Here is an 18,622-nt window from a genome sequence, read left to right on the forward strand (position 1 = left end):
TTATGTTGAGTGCTTTGGTGTATATATACTTTCTACATGTCAAAATCTTGCTTTAATGATACAAAAGACTAACACAATACGACAGTCACATATTCAGTCAGATTAAAGGAGCTAAGTATACTGAATCCAGCTGAAAATCATTGCTCCTTGTTGCACATGACAACCACAAATACAGTTTTATTATTACAAATTTAATAACCAAAACATATTACTGGGGCCATTATTATTTGCAATAAAAAATCCCTCTTAGTGAATTTGTGTCACTAAGAAATTACAATCAAGGGTCAGGGAGGCCAGAGTAGATGACCTGACACTGTTCTGCATAAACATATGATCCTTGTTCTGTTCTGACATCCTTATGAGTTACAAAGCCAAGATATTTCACTTCAAAGACCAAGAATGGAGGCGTTTTATCAAGTCCACATGTCTTTCAGGGATTAAACTGTTTGCTGCTGTTATGAACAGGGCCTCAAAGAGTCATTCAGACTTTTTGTGTTCCATCGTTTTTCCAACAACCTTTATATATTTTTATAATGTTGACAAATACTAACAAAATATACATGTACCACTGACAAAATAATTTTGCTCACAGGCCACGTGCAGGGAGTAGACAAAATAATGTCAACATTTCATAAAAAAAGGAAAGTGACCAAATCACTGTTATAAACGGTTACAAATGTGGGTCATATGAAATTAATTTGAATGCCAATTAACCAGCCACTGAACATCTGACAATCAACGTGTGATATGCGTTTTATGTGAGATTTCAAAATAATATGAGACAGCAAACAGAAAGAAACCGAAATCTTTTCCCATATTGCAGGAGGTTCAGGCAAAACAAATGGAAAAATATGTAAAAGAAAGTTACATGAATCTAGACAAACTGAAGAGAAACACTGATAAGAGGCTGAATTTAAGCAAAAGATAAATAACAGGCATGTATATAGGGGGGTGATAATACATCTCTTGGCATCCAATGGCATTAATATAACCCACTTTTGTAAAAGTATTTGCCCTCATGATTTACGTACTTCACAGTAATATTGTATTTTCCCTGAGTGTTCACAGTATTTTGTCTACCTCCTTTACATTCTTCACTGGAATGAATAACATGAAAAAAAAAATACAATCTTGTGGAAAATGTTAATTAAAAGGTTAAGTGGTTTATCTTGTAACAAAATAAATATTTCACAAAAAGCACAAATACACATTTTCACAAAATACAAAAAAGAATTGGTCACTAAAAAGACAAATAAAAAACAAACAAACAACAGTATAATTTGTAGGCTTTGTGTCCAACAGGAAATCATTTTAATAAAGGTACAGCTTTCCACATTTCATTGGTGTGTTTTGGAAGTAAATCACTCCAATACAGAAAATTGTTATTGAAATACTAACCATCCTCTCTAGATGAGGCTACATAGCCTGTGGTCTGGAAAGATTCTTAGCCTGTTGATTCATAGGGATCTGCCGACATCAGTCGTGTTTGTAACTGGCATTTCCTCCAGCCTACGGCCAGTTCTTTTGTGACGAGAACAAGCCCTCCTTATGCTTCTCGCTGAGCTCATCCGTCCATCCCTCTATCTGTCCATATCTCCCTCACTTTCTCTCATCCTGCCTGTCCTGTCTCTTGCTCCCTCTCTCTGACACAGTGCGAGAGCACTCACACTCAGGGAGTCATGTTCTCATGACTGAACATGATTGACTCAGTGAATGAGGCATTAAAAACTCTAACACACTCAGTGTGGCCGAGCAGCAGCTATAGATCACTGGGCAACAGCTTTGAGATACAATGACGGGATTCAAAGTGCCTCTGGCGATGGCTATCTGCCATCTGGTCAGATCTTTGATACACAAAGTAGGACACTTGTTGAACTGCTTGGCGTGTTGTTTGTGACAAGCAGGTTCACAATTTGTGACAGATCACAGATCATAATAATGTCAACAACAAGAACAAGACAAGCTGCTGTTGCATTTCGGTTGTTGTACTAAAGACAGTATTGGTAGGAATGTACTTCTTTGCATATACCCCTAATGCATTTCAGCAGAAGTCAGAATACAGGAGCAGGATGGGATTCAGTGTGCTGGCTGTCTCTGTAACCACCAGGACACAGCCAACAGGTGGATGACAGGAGTCCCACCTGAGAATTAAATAATGTCCTCCAAACAGTGTGATAACATTTTGATCTGAGGCTCTAGCGACACTTGTGATTGCAGCGTTAAACTGGAGCCTGGGATCACCCTGAATGGTACCAGTACAGAGTGGCAGGAATGAAAAATGAATCAACGTGGTCTGTTCAGAACAGGCCAGCCAAGAGCTGTTAAACACTGGCCAAGGCGAGACAATTACTGTACTTCACCAGCCAATTTTGGCAGATAAGCAGCCATTGTGCAGAGCGTTCTTCCCCTGGTTGGGGGAAAAAAAAAATCTCTTCGGGTGGTTAAGTGTTAGAAATGCCTGGGAAATTTTGCGATACACCCATCTTCACAGCAGGTGAGTTTTCTCTGGTAGCTCAAGTCCACGCACTCAGATGACTGAAAGCAGAGGAAGAGTGTCAGACCACACTCGTTTATCCGGCAGGCTCCTGCCAATAACAGAACAACCTGGAGAGTGAGTTGCTGCTGTCTGAATTTTCCTTCTCGTCTTTACTAATTGCGCTTCATCCACTTTCATGTTCAGGGATCGCCTCCCCCGCTGGCTGAGTGTCAGCAGCGTGGGTGAGTGTTTGAAGTGGGATGGAGACAGACACACTTGGGATCATGTCAGAAGGTGCCATTTGGCTATTTTCAGTGTTGCACACTGGTAAACGCCTTCCTGACTTGACCTAAAAAAAAGATTGAAAATCACACTTAAAGCCTGAACAGTGTTCTTCTATCCTGTTTTCTATGATGGACAAGTGACAGATTATAAGTCTCCAAAGTGAACATCATTACATTAGGTAATAACAGAGCCTCAGAGTACTACTGAATATTTGATGAGCAGCTGTTAACTTTACAAGAATTGCCTTCCTGGAAGCTCTCACTGAAATGAGGGCACATTATCATTGCAGGCTTCATAAGACTGACCCACAGAAGCCAAAAGGCACAAGAGTCAGTGTTGTTGATGGAAAATTTAGCACAGAGGACAATTTATTTTTTTTAGTGGAGGCTTCTCATCTCCTGATGCAAACTATTACAAAAAGCAAATAAACCACTGTAATTTGCGGTATGCACAGTGTATGATATATCCCCAGGACAGCAGCATCCTCTCTGATTAACTAATAATGAAATGGCTCCCAACAGAATTTTACATCCTTGAAAAGGCGGAAACATGAGGAACGTGCTGATAATTGCGGGTAATAGAAACAGAAGTAAGTGCTCAATGTGGTATAGAAACTATTTATGCCCTCTGAGTTTGACATTATTGACCTTTTATACATACAAGCAATTATCGTCCTCAATAGCATGATAATTGTGTTACAATACTTGGGATATACAATACTAGCAATCTGATCATAAACCAAACTACTGGAAAAATTCAAATGTATTAAAAAAATCATTTTAATGTCTCACTAAAAAGTGGTTAATACACATAGAGTTATGAGTAAAAATTTGATGGTGCATGTACTTACCAGCCACACTATGAGTGCGACACAAGCTAGGAAGGGGATGAGAGCCAGGAGCAAGGGCGTTCTCTTCGACCAGCTGTATTTACGACTGTTCTCCTGACCCCCTGGAGGGAGGAAATATTATTGGAAATTTTACTGAATACACTTTCACCTTAGAAATCTGATAGTGGGTAGTCTATTCCCCTTGATGTTTTTTATTGAACCAGTAGAGAGGATTCTGGTGGGACTCAGGCTGAGTCATAGGCGTATATACAGTAATTCCAGTTTGGATGTTTTTTTTTTAAATTCATATTGCTTCCCTTTTGAAATATCAAGTGCCATGAAAGGCTTTCCCAAACACAAGCTGTATGACAACTTGCTTTTAATGCAGCTTTTGATCATGTAGCTCCTTTAACTACATGTATTTATCTGTGTGTTCAAGGTTACATGTATGATTCCTGTCCACAGCTGTGTGTCCTTGACCCCAAATCAATGTCTTCCTACTAACAGGCTACAGAGCTGCTTTATTTTTTGAGGCATCCAAATGAAAGATGTACCTGGTGTTTGTTGTGGATTAAGGCATGGTGGCGGCTTGCACGAGAAGCCGGATGTTCCTTTAGTGGCAGCATGTAAGACGTCTTTGATGTAGTCAAAGTAAAGTCCAGACATTAAGCTCCTTTCCCGGTAGTGACACTGGAAGACTTGCATCGCTGTTTCCTGGGGGATCAGACAACAAGCAATCCTGAAATAACTCACTTATGCGATTAAATGTGCAAAACAGTCACTGAATGGCCAAAATATTACGTTATTACTCATGGCTAAAAATGAGCTGCAGCGATTTTTTTTTTTTTTTGCACAACCCATGTTTCAGATTTGTCCTGTTACTTGGTTGCATTCAAATTCTGTTCATTTGCACTCTGGCAGCAGAAGCTGCAGATTACTTACCAGTTCCTCATGGTCAAAGGTGAAGCGTAAACTCTTCAGCATTGCAATGAAGACAAGTACGTTTTCTTTGTTAGAGGAGATGGCACCAAACATACTGGCCAGCTTCCGCAGACTTTGCTCTAAAGGATAGATATTTAACACCACCCAGCACGTGCCAGCCTGGAGATACAAGTGCAAAAACAATGAGCATTTTTTTTAAATATTAAAGTGTCTTCTCTGTTTGACTGTTTTTTTTATTATACATTATTTCTGTTTTCACAACTTCATACCTACCACTTCTCTGGGAATGTAAGTAACAGGAATTTCATAATCAGAGGGGATATTCTGCTTCTGCAATGGAAACAGGGATATTTTACAATGTGATGTCAGTGATGGAAGATCTCAAAGTGACTCTTTTCTTAACATAAAGTACATATACAGAAAGAAGAAGATAATGTTACAGCAATATATACTGTGTGTGGTGTGTATCAGAGACTGTAGCAACTCTAGTAATCTCACCAATAATGACAGCTTGCTCACATCATCAGTTATTGGTGTCCCAAATTTTCCAGAGCAGAGATTCAAACTTGTGAACAGACTCAAGAGGAGACAAGGTGCTTTCAAGATCTGAAGGACAGAAGAAGGCAAAGCATTCAAACATCATACAGTGCATTTATACATCATTTCATCTGCAATGATTTTAATAATCGATTGACAGTTTGTGACAACTAAATTAATATCTTTATGTTTGAACTATTAATTGGACAAAACAAGCAAAACTGAAGCCATCACCCTGGGCAGAGACAAACTGTAAATGGAATTTTTTTTTACATTAAAAAAAAAAAAACATAAACGACACAACAAGATAATTATGTTGAGATGACATAGAGAATGATTGTCAGTTGCAGCCCTTATCCAAAATATGAACTATTCGGACTATGGATGTATTTTACCCTTTATAAGTAATTATGCCCATTTATGTCACAGCTGTAATGACTCTCAGCTACTTTAAAGATTTTAAATGCAAAATGCACAGTGAGCTCAAATCTGATGAATCCTCAGACTTCAAAGTGACAGGCAGGAATGTGTTCGCTACAAAGGAATTCTCACTCTTGGAAAACATTTTTTAGCAGCAGCATGAAGTGAATGTACAGTTGGATTTCTTGGGGGGAACACGTGCTGATCTTCCTTATTCAATATATTGAGCGAAAGCCAACTGTGTCCATGTGTCCTTTCACTTTACTCCCCCCTTCTAAAATGGTGCCCTTTTAAAAAACCTCTTAGTTAATGCAGCAACTGCATTTGTGCACCTTTTTCACAAATGAAAAATGACAATAGCAATAAACAAGAACAATAAATAGTATGTAGTACATATTTTTTGACTGTATAGTACAGTTGACAAAGTACAAAGAATATACCAAAAATGGTGAAGATTCTTAATAATCTAAATACAACTATTCAGCTATTTAGCAGAGCACAACACAAGAGGGAATTTAGCTGTAGGAAATAGCTGTATCAGTAAATTAGTCTACACACTTTTAATACATACAAGTAAACCAACTGTGTGTGTAAAGAAACCACAAATAAATAAACAAAATAAAATTCCTTCACTTACTTTCTTCCTCATATGGAGCAAAAATCCGTGGTTGCTCAAATCCAGTGCATGAAATTCAGTGTTTTCAGTTCAAAGACAGAGCTCATCTGTGTGTGTATGTGTGTAACGTCCAAGCGTGTAGTGAAACTTGAGGATGGGCTGGCAGTCTGCTTTCACTCCAGACAGATTGGTGAAGTCTTTTGACGTGGTGGAGAGGCCGCCTACAGGCTGAGTCACCGTATCACACACTGACGCTGTCTGAGAGTTTTTCCATAAACTCCCACGTATCAATTTGTTCGTCAGGAGAAAGTGGGCGCTTGTTCTCTGGAGGGAATATTTCGCTTAGAATATGTCAAGGTTATTCCCAAAGCTGTTGTTTGAAAAGTGAAAATAAAACGATGAGAGGTCTATGTTACATTTTGGGCCCCTAAACTGAGGGTAGTTCAGATATTCAGCCATGCTCTTTGTTCTATTATTTTATCATTTTTAGTTATTTTTATCTATTTATTATATTCTATTATTTGGTCCCTGTTTGGCTCAAAGACACAATTCTCCTCTTATTGGATTGCTTGATTGTGTGTGTGTGTGTGTGTGTAGATGTGCAGAAGTTTAGTTGCATAATCTTCTCATGACTTACACTGACGAAGTGAATCCATGTAAAAGCTATTACCATAATTGATTTCCATTATCAAATCAATACCAGTCACAAAGGATACATTTAGGAAACCCAGAGGAGCAGATGAGTTAGAAAAGGATTATTAATGAGGGAAACATAACATTAGCAATGGTAAGACTATTTTGCAAATAAAGTGTAATATTGTTGTGTTGTTTACATCTGACAAAATGACCCCATTTGAATGAAGTCACAGTGGAGCACTCAGGGAAGGAGGAAGTGAAAACGTGACAGACATATTCTGAGCTGAGTCAGGTTGTCTAAAGCAGGTCACATCTAAATATAACCCAGACAGCTTGGGACCCCACAAAAACAAAAACACACGGGCTGCGAGCTGGAGCGCTCAAGGGCACACGTTCAGATCAACAGGTGAGAGAAAACGATATGACTAACATGAAATGCCACTTACTTTGTGGTAGCCATTCAGATACGGTAGAATTAGACTAATGCACTTACATGCGACGCCGTTTCAAGCATGAACGGTGCCAACAGCCCTTCAGTGATAAACAAGTGGCATGTCTGCAGCATTGGACAAAGCACAAATTACAGACAGATGACACATTTAAAAGAAGCTCAGTGTTTACAGGGAAACACATGCAAACCCATGCTCATCTTCTTGTCCTCCATACAGAAATGGATGACTTTGAGCAGGAAGGCATAAATGAGGAACTCATTGAGTTTGCCATTCGAGAGAGCATTCAAGATACCTACAAGCTGCCATGTTCTTTCCAGACAAACAGGTATGTGAGTCCAAATTGTCTGCATGTCATAGTCTGCCTATCAACAATACTTCTTTAATCTTAAATTAGATTATTTGGATCCAAAATAGATTCCAAATTTTTAATTTGCTCATTAGGAAACAACCTAACAGTGAAAACTTCATCCAGATAATGTCAGCCATTCATAAAGGTAAGGTTCCTATTAAACTCTGTCTATATTTGCAAGCACAAAAGAATATATGTGCATGTGCCATTAGAGTCAAGTAGGGTCAACATCAAGTAAAGCTGATTAAGGCAGAAGCACCTACAAATAAATATAAATGTTTGTTTTTTTAGGTGTAGGTGCATGAACTCACTGTCTTGAATGGATGTTGCAAATATTTTCCTGTGTATGTCCTGTATGAGTCTTGGTTTTGACTCCACAGGTGATGTGTATGCACTGGAGGAGCTGTCAGCTTGTGTGTCTGCCTTCAGTGAGAGTGACAGCAGGGGCCGACTGCCTCTGCACGCAGCAGCTGTGCAGCCACAGCAGGCAATCCTACATGTGGTGCTGCAGGGTGAGAGCTCAGTGCAACAGGCTGTAAAGTGTAAACAAAGGAGCATCTAGCACCTGCAGTTTGGTAAAACCATTCTGGTAGATGTGAGTTAGTCTCCCTCCTGGAGGGGTAGAGCGTGTGCATATCCAACTTTAACATAATCTTAATGTTGTGTTTGTAGTATCACTGATGTCCGCAGACCTGACCCTGGAGGAGCAGACGGAGGATGGGGACACAGCTCTGACTCTGGCAGCGGAGGCCGGCCTGGTGGAGAACGTTAAGATGCTGCTGCAGTATGGAGCTTCACCACACAACACCAACAGCAGGAACGAGTCTCCCCTGCTCATTGGTAACAGTAACAGTAAATCCTCTACAAATTATTAAAATGTTCTATATTTACTTTGTGTTCAATTCTAATTGTCAAATATTAGCACGCTAAACTCAGGGGGAGAACATTATGCCTGCTAAACATCAGCATGTTCTCACTGTGAGCACGTTAGCATGCTGACATTAGCATTTGATTCAATGCACAGCTGTACAGCCTCACAGAGCTCGTCATCTTGTTATAACATCAATAACTGTCGTAATCTTTAGCCTAATAAAGTTTTTAATAATAGATCCTTCATTAAAATGGCTTCATACCACATCACTTTGTATTTTCTACATTTTCTAGCAGTGAGACAGAGTTCATACGACATGGTTTTATCCCTCATCATGGGTGGGGCCTTTGTGGAGCAGGTGTGTCTCACTACGTGGACAGCCACCCATGAAGCTGCAAAGGTGAACAGCGTGGCATTAATCGTAGTTAAAGTGGGTAGGAGTCACAACTCAACATCCAGGCTAAATTTAACAGTTTCTGTCTTCTCTTCCTCCACTTTCCTTCCTGCTTTGTTTCCTTGCTTTACACCAGGTGGGCTGTCCAGCCATTCTGATGCTGCTGCTTCGACACGGAGCCAAAGTGACTGCTCGAGACGGACACGGGGTGACGCCTCTGGGAATCGCAGCTGAACATGGCAACACTGAAGTTTTGGACATACTCATACAGCATGGTAAAATGCTCAAATGTGGTTGAAAAACCCACTGGGTGGACAGAGCACAATGCTATGAAACCACACAACAATCAAGAACTCCCACTCATCAGACCTTGTTGTATTGCCCCTGTCCTCCACTAGGTGGGGATGTGAATGCCCAGGCCAGCAATGGAGACACAGTCCTGTATGATGCATCTGGATCTGGAAACCTGGACTGTATCAAGCTGCTCCTCAAGCATGGAGCCAGTCCAAATGTGGCCAGCTATGCCAGCCAGCTGCCCATCCACAGAGCTGCATATGAAGGACACATACTGCGAGTTAACCTTTATTTTTTCTGAAGCTGCATGACTGTGCGCTGACCAAAAGAACAGCCGGTCACCCTGACACTTTAGATATGGCAATATTCTCCTGCCAAAAGCTTAACAGTATCAAGAAATTCTGAGAGAAAGAAATGGCTCAAGACAAATTAACATTCTTTTCCTCCTATTTTGCAACCAAATTGATCAAACTGTCGACTAAACATGTCTCTCTCTCTACCTCACAGCTCTGCAGTGTTTTCACTGTAGTCATTTCCACAAAGAGCCTTTTGTTTATCGCTGTTTTTCAGCTCCATCTCTGAATAACACTGTAGCTCAAACCACAATCTAATGAACATTTTTCTCTGTGTCCTGTTTTCTTCCTCTAGCATTTGTTTTTTACTGTTTCTGTCCCTCACTCTTTTCTCATTTGCCCCCCCCCCCCCCCGTCTCATACTGTAGAGCCCTGAGGACTCTCATCCCCATCACCACAAACAAAGCTATCCGTCTCTCAGGCCAGAGCCCCGTCCACTCAGCAGCTGACGGGGGACAGGTTGAGTGTCTGGAGCTGCTTATACAGAAAGGATACGATGTGAACGCCCTGCTGCATACACACATCTCTGGTAAGGCTCAGCTGGATGCAAAGACACGTGAAGGGAACTATAATCATTACACCAGAATCAAACCCTCAAATCGGGTAATTTATTGCTAAAATATGCAGGGCCTAAGCTGTGGCTGCACATGTGTACTCCTGTAAGCAAGCAGGACCATTAAGGAAGATGCAAAGTTGGTAACTTTGGTAAAATCTTGTTACAGAGAACTACGGGGACCTCAGGAAGACTCCTCTGTACTTTGCTGTTTCCAACGGTGATGTGACCTGTGCTGAGATCTTACTGGCAGCGGGAGCAAAAACTGACCTGGATCCGCTACGATGCATCCTGGTCGCTATACGAGCTGAGAGGTGTATGGCGTTCACATATTTATGGGTGTTTTTCTTCCCTAAGGAAAGAAAAAAAAAACTATGCGTGGCAAGAGTGTGTTGCAGTAACCTTTGACCTCTCTGCTCAGGTACGAGCTGGTGCAGCTGCTGCTGTCCTATGGAGCAGAGGTGAACTGTTACTTCAGAGTGATCAGTAACACGGTGTTCCCCACAGCGCTACAGTACTGCCTCAGGGACCATGTCATGATGCGACTGCTGCTCAACAGTGGATATCAAGCTTACAAGTACATCTACCAATTCGAGCACTGAAATTCAAATAAAATAATTTAAAGGTCACTTTAACATTTAATCTCTGCACCATCTCTGCTAGGTGTTTCAAGTGCTGCCATGGTAACAGTGAAGAAATGGATAGTTCCTGGATTGACCTCCATAACCAAGTCTACCAAATTTACACTCAGCCTAACGTTGTCTCAGTAAGAGCTGATACAGACACGTCCCAATTGTCTCATTCAGCCAGTCAACTAATAAATGAGCCATTAACACAGCAAACACAGTACATCGCATCCCTGATTTTCTTTTCTCTCTCAGTTCTGTGAGTTTGTGTCAGTGTCGTGGCTGACAAGTTTGGCGGGCAGTGTGGTGAGGATGCTCCTGGACTACGTGAGCCACGTTAACATCTGTCCCAGCCTCAGACGCATCCTGGAGAAGGAGCCAGAGTGGGACGAGATTTCTGACATACTGAGTAAAACTTCCAACTTCCAACTCATCGCCGTGGATAGAGAGACAACATACATGATTTTATGGCCTTAACATACAATTTGAGGTTATATGTCTGTTTGTATGTCTCCAGGTAAGCCAAGGTCTCTGCAGCACTTGTGTCGACTGATAATCAGAGGTCACATGAGCCTCAGGATGCTGAATGACGCTGAGGCCATGGCTGCTGTTCCTTTTCCTCCAAGACTGAAGAACTACCTGACCTACAGAGAGTACGACCTGTATGGTCACCTCTCCTCCACATGAAGCACATTTTATTTGTACCTGTGTGACTAAAACACACTTAAATATTTGCCATCTATATTTTTCATTTGTTTTATATGTTATGAATCAGCTTTTCATGCTTGTAGCATGTGATTGTGGCCTGCTTTGTAAACATAATTTTCCTCATGTGTCACAGCTTGAAATCCTAATGAAATACATATAGTTTATCCCTGACCAGGTGCAGTATATTATTGTTTGGACAAAAACAGTTTTGTGTTCTTTTGTTCACTTTGTGTGTTTTCAATATGGAGTTTGAACATTTTAGAAATAGTATTCTTACTTAAATATTTATTAGAATGTTTTGTATTTTGTAATAAATAATGATATCAAAAAAAAGTTCAGGTTTTGCAAAGTGCGTGTCTCGGGATCTTTTGGATCCAAAAGCAGTGACGTGTATCCTGGAGCTTTCTGATTAAAGCTGGATTCGCCAAAGCAGCAATTTAAGTGTTTTCATTCTGCATGTGTGTTATACAACTTTTCTGTACTGGGTCTGAGTACGACCGTAACTCATAATTCAACAGCACATCAGGACAAACAGAGCTATAAGCTGTTTGAAAGCCCTTAATAATATCAGCATAATTCCTGTTCTTTCATTATGTTCTCTGTGCCAGACTAGAAGAGATTTGGAGTGATGACGCTGATGATGAGCTATGTATGTAGCTCATGTGTCTGCATTTGGAGAGCGTGTGCTCATGTGGTTTCTGTGTGTGTGTGATACAGTGTTAACCACACGGCAGGTCTGCATTTTAAAACTTCCAGCAGAGTAAATCTGCCCAAAACTGATCAACCTATTTGTGGGGTCAAGCGACTTTCCAACAGAAATCCTCTGATGCAAAAGCTATTTTTACTTTCTTTCTCAAAACTATTAAAAGCTGAAACCCGATTTAGTATTACTGTGAATTATTCTATTGACATAATTCAAATCCTGTACCTTCGTAATCCATTTGAAGGGTCAAATAAGGTTAAAGTATTTATACAAATGCCTGCAACCAAGCTAGTGGCTCTGTGATGCTGTACTTCCAGGTGTGTACCAAGTTTCATGGCAATTCATCCAAGAGTTGTTGAGGCATTTCACTTAAAACCACAAATGTTAACCTCATTGTAGCGTTAGAGGTAAAGTCTAGGGATCACCGAAGTCAGCCACATCCATAAACCCGTCAGCTCTAAGCTATCTTTTTCTGTCCCTACCTCCATATGTGCCATATCTCTGCCATGTTATGGGAGTTTTATAATCATCCAGATCAACTGACAGCAAGAATGGAAGACGTGCCAACACATTATCTCTGTTTATCTTTCTTGTTCCCTGTATCTGTTGGGTCCAGTTGGTCTTTTTTGGCCATGAACAAAGCCACTCAGGCTGTGGTGACAGACTGCTACGCTGACAGGCCTCGCAGTGTCTGAGCTCACATGCTTTTTGTGGCTCTGTCTCTCAGAGCACTGCCTCCCAAAAAAGACGCTGCATCATGGGGCCCACACTTTGCTACGTTCCCCTCTGATCCCTCTCTTAAGGCCTAAACAGCAGCTGAGGAGATTAGAGAGGAGAGGACACAGACACACACAGCCCTCCTCACAGCAACACAGCCAGCAAGGACAGATCTGGTTCAGACTGGAGTGGACTCTCATCAGAAGCATCTTTCAACTAGACCGAGTGCATCCAAACACCTTTCCTGGCAAAGATCTCCTTGACTGGACTCTGAATTTCCCCTCATGTCCTTGGATCTCAAGCGATCTCACAGCGGACCTTGGCACAGCGGACCTTGCTGGAGTCTCTATCTCCACACTTCTCCTTTATTTTGGGGTCAAGACTAGGTCATATGTGACTAAAGAGCTGGTCTTTCTGTGTTAGTTTAAACAGATTTTGACTGGTCTGTGTCATTCACGCTTTGGCCATGAGTTGTTTTGGGTACCGTCGAGAGCTGAGTAAGTACGAAGATGTTGATGAGGACGAGCTTTTGGCTTCCCTCAGCCCCGAGGAGCTTGCTGAGTTGGAGAAGGAGTTGGCGGACATTGACCCCGACGCCAACGTGCCCATAGGACTCAGACAGAGAGACCAGACAGACAAAACCCCGACGGGCACCTTCAGCAGGGAGGCCCTCATGAAGTACTGGGAAAACGAGACACGTAGACTGCTGGAGGACGAGATAGGTGGAGGAAGCCCCAAACCGGTCAGTGATGGCATTTAATTTGATTTGCTTACCATTTGTAAAATATGCCAGAGGCTGTTTCAGTTAGTTTGAAGTTGTATCAGATGGAATTCAGGACAGATAACTTAAAAAGCTAAAAGAAAGAAGTCAATTGAAATACTAAAAGGAAGGACAATCATAGCAAATATCTACAGCTGCCTTATAACCATCTGTGTTATTTTAGTTTTACAATTTATGTTACATAAGATTTAAAGAAAACAAATAATTCCAATACTGTATTTCAAACCCTTAAGGACTTCATCAAAACACAGGATGAAGAACAAGAAGAGTGTGTGACAGAAGAAAACAGTGAAGCAGAGGATGAAAAAGATGATGAAAATGAGAAAGAACAGAATAAGTATGAGAGGAAAGAAGATGAGGAAAAACAGGATGAGGAGGAGGAAGAAGAAGAAGAAGAAGAAGAGGAAGAAGAGGAAGAAGAGGACAGTGAGGAAGAGGAGGAAGCTGTAACAGAGGAGGAGGAAGATGAGGAGGAGGAGGAGGAGGAGGAGGAAGAAGATAATAGATCAAAACCTGAAACCTCAAATGATTCTGGGACATCTTGGCCTGACACCCCAAAGCTACTAAAACCTCAGAGGGTGGAGCCTATTAGACTGACTCCTCCCCCTCCACCTGCTGACACCAACACGTGCGGAAACCCGACTGTTGTTGACGAAGCTCTCCAACGAGTCCTGAGCAACGACCCTGAACTCACAGAGGTCAATCTCAACAATATTGATGACATCTCACAGGTACAAATAAAGACCAGTACGACTTTCACAACAAAATGCACAACTGTCTCACAAAAACTGCAAAAACACCAAAAAGATTGTCTGGTTTTTGGGAATATTTGTGTGGTTTTCTGTACTTTTTCACATCTCATTACTTTATAGGTGAATGTAAAAACTTAATAAATCACAATATAAAGTCTACTGTAATTCTCAAGAGGTCTGAGAATACAATGATTTTTTTTATGAAGGTTAAAAAACTGTTTTGTAAAGTTCTACATTTTCCACCAAAACAGTAGATCAAGTATGAGTTTGAACAGTGGTAGAGTTTTGTCAGAGGTAAACATGCGTTTGCCTGCTCCCTACTGTCCCTACTGTTGAGTAACTTTTGATTATATGCCAGCTTATTTTTAGCATCTTGCCATGGTTATGTAATGGAGGGCATACTTACATATTTGATACAAAGACTTCCTATGGCTGGCAAATGAACAAAAACATGGTGTCTTTTGGCACGGTTTCTGCTTTCAGTCTGCACACGAAATTTGAAATTAGAGGACAACTGCCTCGCAACTTGGGTTTAAGCTCTTGAGCTGACTTGGTAAATATTTTCTGGGATGACATCCAACTGTCCTTAAACTACCGTATCATTAAATTACCTACAAAGTTCCTTGTTTTCTCATATGTTATGGAAAACGTAAACATTCTGATTTACTTCTTAGGAAACCCTAATCCGATTTGCAGAAGCCTTGAGGTTCAACACACACGTGCGCGTCTTCAGCCTCGCAAACACCCGAGCTGACGACCCTGTGGCTCTGGCCATCGCTAAGATGCTGAGGGAGAACTCGTCCATCACCAGTCTGAATATAGAGTCCAACTATGTGACTGGGAAGGGGGTAATGGCACTGGTTCAAGCACTTCCAGGAAACAACACCCTGACTGAGCTTCGGTTCCATAACCAGAGACATATGTGTGGAGGACAGGTTAGCTCTCTTCCCTCATCTTCAATTTTGGTTCCTTCACCAATACACCCCACCTTCACAGACAACCATAGACAGCCTTTTTCCTCTTGTATTTATGAGGTGTAACCCTGTCTTTCTTCCTTAAACTGCGTCCCACAGGTAGAGATGGAGATGGTGAAGATTCTGAGGGAAAACTACACGCTGATCAAGCTCGGTTACCAGTTCAACCTCCCTGGTCCCAGGATGAGCATGACGGGGATCCTCACCAGGAACCAGGACCGCCAGAGACAGAAACGGCTGCAGGAGCAGAGGCAGCAGCAGCAGGGGCAACAAGGGGCAACAGAAGGAGCCGTTAACCCCCGAACCACTGCACTGGTAAGAAACTTTGCTCCAAAAAGAGATATATCAGACTGGTCAGACTGGATTGCATCCCAGTGGGATTATTTATTGGTTTCCCTGACTCCATCTCCAGAGAGGAACACCGAGTTCATCACCCTACAGCTCACCCAGAGCCTCTCCTTGGTCCTCACCCAAACTCCCCCGGAGCGACCTGGCTAAAAAACAGACTCCTCCTGCTCCACCTCCTCCTCCCCCTCCACCACCTCCTCCTCCTCCCCCACCTCCTCCACCGCTGCCTCCTCTGCAGCAAGAGAAGAAGAAGCCCACCAGGATGATTGCAGAGGTCATCAAGGCGCACGAGGCAGGCAGCAAGAAGGTGACAAAGACAAAGGGGAAGAAGGGCAAGAAGGGGAAGGAGAAGGAGTCGGGGAAAGATGAGACGAGCAGCATCCTGAAGGAGCTCAAGAATGCACTCAGGCCCGTGTCGGTGGATAGGAAAGGGGAGGAGGGCAGCCGGCCGTCCACGCCAATGAGGTCAGCCCATGACCAGCTGATGGAGTCAATTCGCAACAGCAGCATCCGCAGCCTGAGACGGGTGAGTGGAAGGATTTGTGCAACAACAGTGGCATTTAAATGATGGCCAAAATGTACCGTCCCTGTTATCAGTGGTATTGTCCCCTAAATACAGTAGCAGATTGATCTTTTTAAAAAAAAAAAACATTCCTCCTCCACAAGCAGTTGAGCAATGCACTTGATGAAAAACTGAGTCTCTCAACAGGCAAACTGAACGAGTAGGAAGTTTAATTTAGATGAGGATGACACAGAGTCAGCGGTGTCTGAGTCATCTCTGCGGCTGACATGGTATGTACTATCTCTACTTTGGGATAGGCAGGCAAAAGGCTGCTTACCACCAGCCAACGCTGCACTGTGGTATGATCACAATGCTTTTACAGTTTCACAGAGAGAGAGAGACACAGAAAAGCCAACATATAGTCAATAATAATGTCAGCCAAGCCAGTCAAGTATTCTCACCCTGAAGAGGAAGATGAGTTGATTCTGAGAACAAGGATGCAAAACAGAGACAATAACATGAACGGTAAACGAGAAAGAACCGTTCCTTTAAAGAAAATTGCGCACGCCTGCATTGTTATTTTGAGTGCTTGCTATTTTTTGTCTATGAGAAGTGAGACAAGCATCACATTGGCTGAAGCATTAGCACAGCTTGTTACACTGTTAGAGTGGAAAATCAGCTCTGCCCTCAGATGGCGGGGTCTCCTATCTGTGAAATGCCTGCCACTTAGTGCAGGTATTTATAGAGACTGTTCACTGGAGCTTTGATAAAGACATCTATGATACGTGACAACAAACAACACATTCGACAAAACAGCCCAACAAAACATTATCTGTTGACACATGTTGAGGACATATTGATGTAATGTCCAAGTCAAAAACCATAATCTCAAAAGTCAACTAAAATTAAAAAAACTACATTCTTGTAACCACCGCTCATGTCATGTCCAGTCCCTCCTTTCATATCTTTGCTGTCACCACCTTGTTTCTTAAAAAAGCATGAGTATTTTTAAATGACCCGCATTTAAAATATTGGACATACTCTTGTCACTTTCCAGGTGGAAGTCCCACATCATCTACGATAATACAAGAAGAAACAAAATAGGTCCATTTGTTGCTGGAAATCTGCATAATGATGATGGCAATGACGGAGTGACCAACAGCGATGAAGGCACAAGGTGAAAACACGCTGAGATAACTGAGGAGGCAAAAACTGAATTCTTACTAATGAAAAAAAATATATACTGGAAATTTGCACTGCAGTAATAGCTTTACATTTGAATTCTATTTACGTTTTTTTTTAAGTATTTATGCATTAATTGTATTTGTATTTTAATTTTGAGTTGACTGAACTGTTTACTGGTAAGTTGTCCAATTCACTGTTTTCTTGTAAAGTTGTAAATATGATCTGTTGTTGGCTGAATTATGAGTTAATGACTAAATATAGCCATTTGGTGTTTACAGTAGTGTTTGTCAAAGTATGTAGACTGTTTTCTTATTCTTCGGCTATTGGGTGAGTTCCATTCGAAAGAAGAGGGTCAAGCTGTTATGCAGAAGGACAGGAAGCACACATAGCCTCTGTTTTTTATCAGCTTACCAGTAAAGCACCACTGATGCATTTTCCCACTCTGACACATTCACAATACGCCCACTCCAGTTAGCACGTATTGGAACAGGGCTTTTGCGCACTTTGTCTGAACAATTCACAAAGCGTGACAAGCGAAGGGAAAGAATACCAGGAACACTGACATCACAGAGGAGGCACCAACTTTAAAGAAATATCACTGGATCAAATAAAAAGCTGTGGGCTACTTAAAAGCTGCACAACACAATGCCTTTAAGGGAAGACTTTGTAACTTCTGAAAGAAGAAGTAATAAGTAAAAAACACCCTTGGCTTTACAGTTAAAAAAATGAGGTATAGCAACAGACCTGTTTCATATATTATTTAAAATGAGCCAGCCACTACATTAGGTCAACGAGGAGCTATAGAGACTGAGAGATGTGAGCTCTTGGCATCGGTCAGCCTAATCCTGCTCCTGCGTTTGTTTATGTTTCTTGGAAGAGTTCAACAGCTCCTAAATCCACAGTGCAGCTGTTCAAAGAAGGCACAGTCAGGGGGCTCAAGGGTGGCAACAACGAGAAAAAAACACAAATACATCATGACAAACCATTTCTCAAAGTATACCAGAAGTTTTTAGACCGATTTTCTAGATGACAGGCCGTTCCATTAACCTCATTGTGGCATGAAAAGTCATCGTTGTGGAGTCTTGAAAACTGGACCAGATTAGTACTGCTGAATTAATGAACCTATAGTTTTAAGTCTCAGCAAATACATGTTCTTGCCATAACTGCTACCTGAAAGCTTGGTAAAACAGATTAATTAGTATAAAAACTATGGTATATTTAGGAAAATGGTGGGCAGTACTGTCTGTCTGTGTAGTAGAAGCTGGTATATCGCATGAAGAAGGAACATTTAGAAGAAAATTTAACTGAAAAGCTTGGGC

The 18,622-nt window shown here is 41.5% G+C and overlaps 3 protein-coding genes across 3 annotated transcripts in view; 2 read left to right on the forward strand and 1 right to left on the reverse strand.

Moving 5' to 3' along the window:
* The window catches only part of LOC121176572, a 20,432-nt gene continuing 1,810 nt past the window's right edge, over positions 1 to 18,622 (reverse strand). The window contains exons 3-8 of the mRNA XM_041030664.1: positions 5,031 to 5,138; positions 4,806 to 4,862; positions 4,533 to 4,691; positions 4,145 to 4,304; positions 3,612 to 3,712; positions 1 to 2,825 (exon numbers count right to left, since the gene is read on the reverse strand). Coding sequence (XP_040886598.1) covers positions 2,661 to 2,825; positions 3,612 to 3,712; positions 4,145 to 4,304; positions 4,533 to 4,691; positions 4,806 to 4,862; positions 5,031 to 5,138 — 750 coding nt within the window. The 3' untranslated portion in view covers positions 1 to 2,660. The remainder of the gene's footprint in view (positions 2,826 to 3,611; positions 3,713 to 4,144; positions 4,305 to 4,532; positions 4,692 to 4,805; positions 4,863 to 5,030; positions 5,139 to 18,622) is intronic.
* Positions 7,075 to 11,535, forward strand: asb15b (ankyrin repeat and SOCS box containing 15b). Its single transcript, XM_041029678.1, has 14 exons — positions 7,075 to 7,147; positions 7,410 to 7,518; positions 7,635 to 7,687; positions 7,923 to 8,054; positions 8,215 to 8,382; positions 8,707 to 8,813; positions 8,944 to 9,082; positions 9,206 to 9,377; positions 9,823 to 9,983; positions 10,177 to 10,321; positions 10,429 to 10,584; positions 10,671 to 10,773; positions 10,889 to 11,042; positions 11,151 to 11,535. The coding sequence occupies exons 2-14, from the start codon at positions 7,412 to 7,414 to the stop codon at positions 11,318 to 11,320; spliced, it is 1,767 nt and encodes a 588-aa protein (XP_040885612.1). The 5' UTR covers positions 7,075 to 7,147; positions 7,410 to 7,411; the 3' UTR covers positions 11,321 to 11,535.
* Positions 12,884 to 17,504, forward strand: lmod2b (leiomodin 2 (cardiac) b). Its single transcript, XM_041029679.1, has 6 exons — positions 12,884 to 13,503; positions 13,776 to 14,273; positions 14,969 to 15,229; positions 15,368 to 15,583; positions 15,681 to 16,142; positions 17,176 to 17,504. Exons 1-6 carry the CDS (start codon positions 13,228 to 13,230, stop codon positions 17,200 to 17,202), a joined length of 1,740 nt encoding a protein of 579 aa, XP_040885613.1. The 5' UTR covers positions 12,884 to 13,227; the 3' UTR covers positions 17,203 to 17,504.

This window comes from Toxotes jaculatrix, chromosome 22 (genome assembly GCF_017976425.1).
Source record: "Toxotes jaculatrix isolate fToxJac2 chromosome 22, fToxJac2.pri, whole genome shotgun sequence".
Taxonomy (NCBI): domain Eukaryota; kingdom Metazoa; phylum Chordata; class Actinopteri; family Toxotidae; genus Toxotes; species Toxotes jaculatrix.

Coding starts and splice junctions, on each gene's coding strand:
- lmod2b (XM_041029679.1), top strand. CDS start 13,228: ATGAGTTGTTTTGGGTACCGTCGAGAGCTGAGTAAGTACGAAGATGTT. Junction 14,274..14,968: donor ATATTGATGACATCTCACAG/GTACAAATAAAG, acceptor TTTACTTCTTAG/GAAACCCTAATCCGATTTGC. Junction 15,584..15,680: donor ACCCCCGAACCACTGCACTG/GTAAGAAACTTT, acceptor CTCCATCTCCAG/AGAGGAACACCGAGTTCATC.
- asb15b (XM_041029678.1), top strand. CDS start 7,412: ATGGATGACTTTGAGCAGGAAGGCATAAATGAGGAACTCATTGAGTTT. Junction 9,083..9,205: donor GGACATACTCATACAGCATG/GTAAAATGCTCA, acceptor GTCCTCCACTAG/GTGGGGATGTGAATGCCCAG. Junction 9,378..9,822: donor GCATATGAAGGACACATACT/GCGAGTTAACCT, acceptor CTCATACTGTAG/AGCCCTGAGGACTCTCATCC.